The sequence below is a fragment of the Agrilus planipennis genome, unplaced genomic scaffold (assembly GCF_000699045.2).
Source record: "Agrilus planipennis isolate EAB-ADULT unplaced genomic scaffold, Apla_2.0 scaffold18, whole genome shotgun sequence".
In the NCBI taxonomy this organism is placed as follows: domain Eukaryota; kingdom Metazoa; phylum Arthropoda; class Insecta; order Coleoptera; family Buprestidae; genus Agrilus; species Agrilus planipennis.
Window position 1 is genome coordinate 1,013,904 of NW_020438920.1, and position 10,042 is coordinate 1,023,945.

General features: G+C 35.4%; 1 protein-coding gene across 2 annotated transcripts; it reads left to right on the plus strand.

Moving 5' to 3' along the window:
- Positions 1-293: 293 nt before the first annotated feature.
- Positions 294-5,476, plus strand: LOC108744149 (trehalase-like). Of its 2 annotated transcripts, none has more exons than XM_025973822.1 (2): positions 294-468; positions 3,481-5,476. In XM_025973822.1, exon 2 carries the CDS (start codon positions 3,720-3,722, stop codon positions 5,454-5,456), a length of 1,737 nt encoding a protein of 578 aa, XP_025829607.1. In that variant the 5' UTR covers positions 294-468; positions 3,481-3,719; the 3' UTR covers positions 5,457-5,476. The 2 variants fall into 2 exon arrangements, with proteins under 2 accessions (XP_025829607.1, XP_018335277.1); XM_018479775.2 differs by lacking the exon at positions 294-468 and adding an exon at positions 812-990.
- The last annotated feature ends 4,566 nt before the right edge of the window (positions 5,477-10,042 follow it).

Sequence of the window (10,042 nt, forward strand, 5' to 3'; positions counted from 1 at the left end):
CCTTTAGCAAACCTACGAAATTCTATGAAGTACGACAAAACAGCCCGCAAAACAATATTGAATTGATATACTTCAGCTGTGTAAAACTGAAAACTACAAGATATTGTGGTTTGATAATAAATGCGTATAATCCAAAATTATTAGAAAACAATTCGAAAAATTTCACTTATTAGATGAACCCGAAGTTAAAGAAACTTTAAAATGGTTTTTCTCATTAATGAAGCTACAATAATTATTCAAAAATGGCGGCTTACTGCCATTGTGTGTAGTCATACGTTGTACATACGTCGTGGATAGCCACCTTTACCTCTTGTTTGTTTTATCATTTTCTTAGCCCACATGTTTCATTTTTTGTTGAATAAAATGCTAATAAAAGTATAACGACTCTATATTTTTAAGATCGTGGAACACCAATAACGGTTCGTCGTAAAATTTCTTGGTTTGTTAAGTTTTTCACGTTTAATAAAGGTAAGTGCAATTTTATATTTTTTTGTTCCGTAAGTGTTAGATTAATGTAAAGTCGAGTGAAACTGCTTTCCTTTCGCTAGAGTGGAATTTTATTTTTGGATATATAAAAACAATAAATCAAGAAAACCGTTTTTTCAAAGCCCAAACCTCTTAAATTCCTGTTCTCAATGTTAGATAAAAGTCAACACAGTTAAGATTGGTTTTTCTTTCATTACTGTCGACGGTTGTACGGTTTTGATTGACACATTAATTGCATNATTTCCTCCTAACTTCTTAAATTTATTTAAAAACGAGTGCTGTTAAAATTTGTGCACTTTCCCTTCTAAACCAGGCCATTTGGTTACATCGCACCGCAGGCCAAAATCTTCAGTCCGGCTCTGACCAAGACTACATCAACAAAACCAAGACCAAGTATTAGCGCAAGACCAAGTCTAGAAGTATTTGAGCAAGAGTAAGACCGAATAAGCAAGACCAAGACTGCGACAGTCTCGGTGTTGGTCTTGTTTTGCTCGACAGTAAAAGGTAGGTTATGTTAAGTTCAGTCTCAAATCACTTCAAATCAGCTCCGACTTGACCAAGTCTATCTACTAAGAATTAAAAATGATGAATTTATATTTGTATCGATAACTAGCGATAATTATTAAAAATATCGTAAAAAAATCCTTTTATTTATTTATTAGGGGAGACCGAGGATGGTTGACTAGTTTTTTACTGAATAGTCTTTCTACGTATTGCTTTAAGTATTAGTTATTGAAATAAAAGGAATATTAAACCACAATAAAACAAACTTTTATCAGAGAAAGTAGCAGTTTCGTTTAGTAATGTAGTCATCCTAACTTATATTATAAATGCGATTATGAGTTTGTTTGTTTGCTACCATTTCACGACTTAACTAGGTACTCAACCGATCATCATCAAATTTTGTACACAACGCAACCGAAACTGCGGCTAAAACTTAGTCCTTAATAAAATACACTAATTTTGGTTATACATATACATTTTAAAAGCAACAGTAATGTGATGTTATTTTCAGGCAATCTATAATATTAATTTTTCCGTTGTCAACAGTAAATTATCTAATTAAGAGACTACCTACCCCTACCATGTCCCAGTCTTGCTATTAGTCTTGGTCTTACGTATTCGGTCTTGGTCTTACTCAAATACTTCTAATCCTTATCTTAGTTTTGCTGATATAGTGTTGGTGTTGGTATTGGTCTTGTGTATTAAGTCTTGATCATTTAATCTGATACTTACGTTTTTTTAAATAACTATTCTAAGCGCAAATTTTTCTATTTACTGACACAATAATTGTCCTTAAAGCTCGAATTTTCTCTCATACGAGGGTGGATTGATAAGTTTCCGGCCTGACCAAGAAAAACAAGGTTTTTAAAAATTTTTTTTTTTTATTTCTCAACATAATCTCCTCCAAGGCTGATACATTTCTCATAGCGGTGTTCCAGTCTATTAATGCCATCTCTATAGACTGATTCGTCAAGCTCCTCAAAATAACCATTTACAGCTTCGATTACTTCTTCATTGTCCGCAAATCTCTTACCGCCAAGCCATTTTTTGAGATTAGGGAACAGAAAATAGTCACTCGGGGCTAGGTCTGGAGAGTAAGGAGGGTGCGGCATCAATTCAAACTTTAGATCGTTGATTTTAGCCGTCGCAACGATTGACGTGTGCGCTGGTGCGTTATCGTGATGAAACAAGATTTTTTTCTTCGCCAGATGAGGTCGTTTAATTTTCACCTCGTGGCTCAAACGTTGCAATAAGTCTGCGTAGTATTGACCAGTGATAGTATTACCCTTTGCAAGGTAATCAATGTATATAATACCTCTTGCATCCCAAAAAACAGTAGCCATAACCTTGTTCGCCGAAAAAATTGTTTTTGCCTTCTTTGGAGTTGGTTCCCCTGGTCCAATCCACTGTTTAGACTGTTCTTTGGTTTCAGGAGTGTAGTGGTGGACCCACGTTTCGTCAACGGTTACGAATCGACGCAAAAATTCGCTTGGATTACGCTTATACAATGACAAATTTGCGGTAGAAATGTTTTTTCGAATCAATTTTTGGTCGACTGTTAGCAAACGCGGCACCCATCTTGCACAGAGCTTTTCCATATGCAAATGTTGGTGCAAAATATGTTGCACACGTTCATATGACATCTTACAGGTCTCAGCTATCTCACGCACTTTCAATCTGCGGTCTCCCAGCACTATTTGATGAATTTTTTCGATCATATCTGGAGTTGTGACCTCAACGGGGCGTCCTGAGCGAGGCCCATCAGAGGTGCTCACACGACCCTTTTTAAACTCGGAAACCCACTGCTTAACGGTTGAATATGACGGGGAGGATGTCCCCAGTGTTGAGTCCATCTCTTTTTTAATTTCCTTCGGCGTTAACCCCTTCAAATAAAAGTATTTGATGACAGCACGATTTTCCTGCTTTTCCATTTTTACGAAAACCACAGAGGCGTCTTGTTCAGCGTGCTGTCAAACCTACACTAGCAAGGAGATCGGGCTGAAACTATAGCTACAAGCTATCCAAGGATGGTACTATAGAATGTCACCTCAAGGTAGGCCTAGTGGCGTCATCTCTTGGTTAGGCCGGAAACTTATCAATCCACCCTCGTATATCAAAATATTACTTATGTGATTGAAATATGAAAAACATGTCAGTGTTCGAAAACAACGCACGACCGCGATGTAGCGCTTCAGACAACTGAGCGGGACGCGAAATGTAATTCTTGGCTATGATCAGATGACATAGTTCATACACTGTCGACGAGTTTTCGGTTGTTAGTCTACCTACCCCTATAGTCAACCATCCCCGGTCTCCCCTATCCCTAAAATGGAATGTCACCAAGTGAAAGCAAAACAATAACTATCCAAAAAAGCAATAGTCGAATTATAATATCTGTGATACACCCTGTATACTCTATAAATTTATTTATGTATATTTGACAAACTGCAGGATATTTTTCACCACTATCTAACAATTTCAATATTGCAGGTTTGTGAAAAACACGTCAAACTTATCAAGTTTAAAGGAAAACGTTAAATATTCAACAGACAACCGTTATCGTTAAACAGTAGGCGTTCTTACAAATCACTTATTAATAATGTAAAGATAATCGTACAGTACTAGCTCGAAATAGTTAAAACTTTTTCGATAGATAAGCCTCAAACGAAACGAAATAAATAAACAAGTGAGTTTTGAAACTCGGCCAGTAACGTCAAACTTACCCAAAAATGTCCTGGTGGGTTCTATTGTTTTATACCATTCTGGTGGTGTTCTATAAAAGCTGTCTTGGTGAAAATCTACCACCTTCCTGCGACAGTCAAATTTACTGCCAAGGAGAACTACTGGATACGGTCCAAAGGGCTCGAATTTTCAACGATTCAAAAACCTTCGTCGACCTGAAATTAAGATACGATAGTAAAACTGTTCTTAACAATTTCGAAAACTTGATGCAGTCAACAAACAGACATCCAACTACAAAGCAAATTAAAACGTTCGTGTCCGACAACTTCGAAGACGGGGATGAACTTAAACAATGGAATCCGCCAGACTACAAAGCAAATCCTCGGTTCCTCAACGACGTTAATGATGAGGTGATCAGAAATTTTGCGAAATACGTTGTACAAATATGGCCTACTTTGGCTAGGCGCATTCGTGACGAGGTCGAACAAAACATCGACAAGTACAGCATCATCCCCTTGCCAAAACCTTTTATAATTCCAGGAGGCCGCTTTAGAGAAACATACTATTGGGACACATATTGGATAATACAAGGACTACTAATTAGCGAAATGGCTGAAACGACCAAAGGCATGCTAGATAATTTTATCTACATGGTCAAAAATTACGGTTTTGTACCGAACGGCGGAAGAATATACTATTTGGCCAGATCTCAACCACCCCTTCTAACAAAAATGGCTTACAATTACGTCAAAAGTACACGGGATGTTTCTTGGTTGAGAAACAACATTAAATATTTGGACACTGAACTGTCCTACTGGCTGTGCAAAAAGAAGGCAGAAGTTATGAAAGGAGGTCAAAAATACGTCTTGGCTCACTACTACGCACCCAGTGAAGGCCCAAGGCCGGAGTCGTACCGTGAAGACATAGAAAGTGCCAATTACTTTCCAGATAAAGAACAAAAACAACAATTCTACACAAACATAAAAAGCGGTGCAGAAACTGGCTGGGACTTCTCCTCCCGTTGGATATTCGACCAAAATGGTGGTAACAACGCCAACCTATCATTTATAGATACCCCTAGGATAATACCTGTCGACTTGAACTCATTCCTATGTGAAGCCTTTGATCACCTTTCATCCCTCTACCTTCTTATCGGGGACCAAAGAAACAGTCACTTCTGGAAAGAAAAACACCTCCATTTTAGGAAGAGCATCCAACAAGTGCTCTGGGACGAAAAGGATGGCATATGGTACGATTACGACAACACACTTTCAAAACCAAGAAAATATTTCTACCCCAGTAACGTAAGTCCGTTATGGAACAACTGTATAGACCCAAACAGAAAATCGATTTTCGGGAAACGTGTATTAGAATATTTGCAAAGTACAGACGCGTTGAAGACTCCCGGTGGTATACCCACATCAGAAGAACAAAGCGGGGAACAATGGGACTTTCCAAACGCCTGGGCGCCATTACAAGCCATAGTGATTCAGGGTTTATACAACAGCGAGAATTTTGATGCACAAAATGCTGCTGAAGAATTAGCAAAAAAATGGATCTCTGCTAACATAAGGGGCTACAGGGAAACTGGAGAATTGTATGAAAAATATGACGCTTTACATTCTGGAAAATACGGGGGAGGAGGCGAATATGTCGTTCAAACCGGATTTGGATGGACCAATGGTTTTGCATTAGAATTAGTAAAACAGTTCTTTTCAAACAAAACTTCTCCAAATGCAAACGTACCATTTGCAAAATTTGCACGAGGTAGATTTTTCAAATAAGGGCCAATATTAATTAATTTAATTAANCAAACCTACACTAGCAAGGAGATCGGGCTGAAACTATAGCTACAAGCTATCCAAGGATGGTACTATAGAATGTCACCTCAAGGTAGGCCTAGTGGCGTCATCTCTTGGTTAGGCCGGAAACTTATCAATCCACCCTCGTACATGCTAGCTTGTCATGACTTTTAAAGAAAATAGAGTCGATAATTGTGAGAGTTATGAAAAGTGGAGAACTCATCCTTCCTCTAACGCATAAATTGACCTTTTAACGAATAAAATAGTACAAGATATTTGAAAGAAGTTAAAAATATCGAAAAAGAATTAGTTTGTCTCTATATCCAGACATAGGAACAAAGAACAGGACATTCTTGTAGATCCCTTGCTCCAAACACTGGTAAATTTTTTTTTTTTTTTTAGAACTAGTGTTAAAATCTAGTAAAGCAAACTGAAAATTTCAAATACTAAAAATATTTCGTCCCAAGAATATAAAGGGGAAAATGAAAATCGAAAATTTACCTAAATATTAGAGCAACATTTACTATTTATCCCACTAGCCCGTTAATAAATAATAATAATAATTACAATTTGGACCCGAATTTGTAAAAATAAAATCCCAGCAAAAATAAATTTTCTAGGTGTTTTAGTTGATTTAATAGGGTTTAATATCAAATATTAATGTGAAAATTCATTTTTAATTTTCAATCCCACTACAAACTACCTCAAGTTAATGAGGGAAAAATTTGTTGCTCTTGTCATACCTTTGCCGGGAATCGAAACCGGGACCTTTGGCTTTACGCGCCAATGCTCTGGAAAAGCTAAAATTTTTATTACAACGCAAAAATTACAATTTTCGATTGTAAGTGCCGGTGCACACTTGCGACAGTTTGCCGCCGCGGGTCCGCAGCGGCACCGCAAAGTTTGCTGTACACTTGTTGGTATTTTTGCGGTTTTGTTGCGGCGCCGCAAAAGTAATAAAAATATATATCTAATACAGTGTCATTCGTTTTTAAAGAAAATCAGTCAGTGCGCAAGTTGAATAGTGCAAAATGGAAGTTTTTATTAATGAAAGGCGTGCAGTTTTTACGTATTTGGTGTACAAATGCGTTATTGATCGAAAAAAAAACGAGACGATTTTGGGTAGACCCATATACCGATTTACGGATTACGAGGGGCACATTTGTAACGTCGTTTTCGTATTTAAGGGAGAATCCTGGCTAATTTTTCAACTACTTTCGAAGGAGTGTTGCTTCATCTGATGAATTAACAGCAAAAGTTTCTGATAGGATAAGATCGCAAAAGATACCAGATTAAGAGTCTCCATAATCCCACTAGAAATGTTTTTTTCTTGTCATTCAGCTCCAAAAATCCATCGGAAAACATTTCACAGATTATAATCCATGCAGACCTGTTTTTGACTCTTTCATGGTATAGGTATATTACTGAGGAAATATCCCATACCTCTGGGAACCAACCCCTTTACTGCATCAATGAATAATTCTATATCCAAATCTTCAGAAGTTCTAATAGCAGCCATCCTTTTTTGCGTCAATTTGCCGCAAGTGTGTACCAGCCGATATACAAACGAGTACTACAAAACCGCAATAGCGGCAGCGGTGCCGCCACGGTTCCGTAGGGACCTGCGGTTCAAAACGGTCGCCATTTGGACGCGCGGCCCCGCGGCAGCGCGCAGATGAATGTGCATTAACCCATTTACCTGTTAGTACTTTAAGCCGCAATTGCGGTGCCGCAGCGGCGATTGCCGCAAGTGTGCACCGGCGCTAAATGACTAATTTTGCCGTAGAAATAGTAGAATTTATTAGATAACTTGCAATAATTTCAATTTTGACAAGTTTTTTAAAAATGACTTTAAGTTTCTTAATTATTACAATTTAATTTGTAATATCAACTAAAATTCCTAGTAAATTTTTTTGTGCTGAGATTTCCATTTTTATTATTTTCTCTTAAGAAGCAAGCGAGATAAATTGTAAATATCGCTTTAATAATTAGGTAAATTTTCCTTTTTCATTTTCTCCGTGTAGGTAGGTATTAAAGTTTCTTCAAACAGTTTAACTCATAAATCCACCGGAAGTAATAATTTTTCGTTTAGTCTTGCGTATTTGGTCTTGGTTTTACATATTCCGTCTTGGTTTTAGTTTTGGTCTTGTTCGTTCGGTCTTGGTCTTGTTCTTGGTTTTGCTAGTATAAAGACAGTTTTGCAGTCTTGATCTTGATCTTGCATTTACATAAAATCAAGACTAATTTTGCTCATTACTACTTAAGATGTTTTTATTGTCTTCTACCTGACCACAAACGGGCCGAATTTACAATTTAATTTTGAGAACTATGAAACTTTTCCGGCCGAATTTTCGACTACAATTAGCAAAAACCCATTAAATTTACAATCTCCGTTACTAACATATAGCGTTACAAACAAATATAAAAAAATTAAAGCATAAGTAAATATCAACAAGAGGAAACACCAATTAACGATAGTTCTTTGCTGAATCCTACTGAATTAGATATTTGTTTCCTATCAGCAAAAATTGCTCTTCCTGTCAATTCCTACACGTAAATGATTGTTGTATGTACGTTAATTTTTCTAATGTTTATTCTTTTTTATGAGATGTAATTTTGGCCTCAAATATTTTAATACAACACTTCAAATAAAATAATATACATCTCGTTTATTTATTTCCCAGGGAAGAAAAGTAACGTAAAAGTTAAGAAAATAAATTTTCTTATTTTAATCTTGTTAGCATTGAGTTGAGCAGTTTGAGTACTGAATTTCATACATTTTCATATTCATGTAAGTAAACAAAAAAAAAAGAATGCGACAGCAAAATATACAAATGCATGTTTTAATAATTTTCAGCAAAACAAACATATAATTTATGTAGATTTGCTAACAACAAAAATATAGCGACATATTATACAGAGTGATGGTTCTAAACAAAGTAAAGAATTACTGTTTCCATTTACAGTGACAATAAATTTTATACCAATCAACAGCTAAAACCTTTTCACTGTTAACACTGAAAAAAAAGCATTTAAGGGATTTGAAATTTACGTCTTGTTTTCTACTTTTATGCCACATTCAAATAGTGATTTAAATCAGGAAACGTGAAGACCCCACTGGGATTGAGGTAATGATTAGGGGGATGGGGAAAAACACAATACAAGTATTTTTAGTTGGAGGTGGACAAATATCAATTATACAAAATGTTAAATAATATTTTAGTATGGATTTATTGTAAAACTCAATAAGTTGAATTGGATTATCATAAATCGTCAATCCTAAGACTGGTCGGACACGCGGCTCCACTCCTTTATATCCTGAGCTAATCTTCGCATTTCCTTAAAACTAGAACAACCCACATCCTTAACTGTTTGCGAACAGTAATCTAATCTAAGTCTACCTCCTCTACCCCTCCTAATTCCTGTTTCTGCCTCTAATATGTCCTATCAATCTATCCCGCCTATTTCTTATTTACTTCCATAGAGTCCTCTGTTGTCCTATTATATTTAATTCCTCTTCATTTCTAACCTTCTCTATCCACGATATCCTCATCATTCCAATTGGAACACATTTTTTTAATGTTAGGGACCATTCATAAACTACGTCACTCAGAACTTCACCTTTTTGGACCCCTCCCTACCTCTTCGTCACGCTAAGTCACACTTTCAGGGACTTCCCTAACAAATATTACGTCACAAAAAAACTAAGCCCCCCCCCCATAAATGATTTACTGTGATTAAAAATATATACAAGTGTATACAATATAAAACATTAATTTTTTACGAACCGTATGCTTTTTTAGAGGCTTTTAACTATATGAGAATGATTTTCTATCATAATGAAAAATAAATTTTACAAAATTGTCAAGTTAAAAAAAAAATGAAAATAAAATTGATAAACTGCGAACATCACATTTCCTTAGATTCCCTCATTCTTGTCATATATCTTCACACAATACAATGCCCCTTATTTGGAAACATATTTTATTAACGGTCTCTTAACGATTTTACAGTGAAATGTTAATAAATTTTACACCAACCAATAATTAAAACCTTTTCACTCATAACAGTAAAAAAAAGCATTTACGGAAGTTGAAATTTAAATTGTTTTATTTTGAAAAAAGAGCATTTAATACGTAACCTTATGGAGACTCATATCTTTCATTTTTAGCAATAAATTTTAACAGTAAAAAATTAACGACTTTTGCTTTTTGTGCTATACTAATATTTTATAAAGAAAAAAAAAATGAATTATCTAAGTTTGTCTTCGGTAATAGTACCTACCGTTTTAGATTCTTTAATTAATTTTAAATGTTTTTAACGCGTATACAAATTTGAATTTCCAGTCAAATAAAAATTTTTCATATAATTCATGCTGGTTATTCCCATGGTATGTAAGAATGTAAATTTGAAGTGTTTCTTCCAGATGCAAACTTTACAAAAATAGTCAATTTTTATGGATTTCCTAGAATATGATTAAGTAAAAGATACTTGTAATACTTGTAGTATTTGAAATTTTCAATTTTCTTTACTAGATTTTAATAGTAAATATAAAAAAAAACTTTATC

What these genes read in the sequence shown, in the direction of transcription:
- LOC108744149 (XM_025973822.1), top strand. Translation starts at nt 3,720, where the DNA reads ATGTCCTGGTGGGTTCTATTGTTTTATACCATTCTGGTGGTGTTCTAT.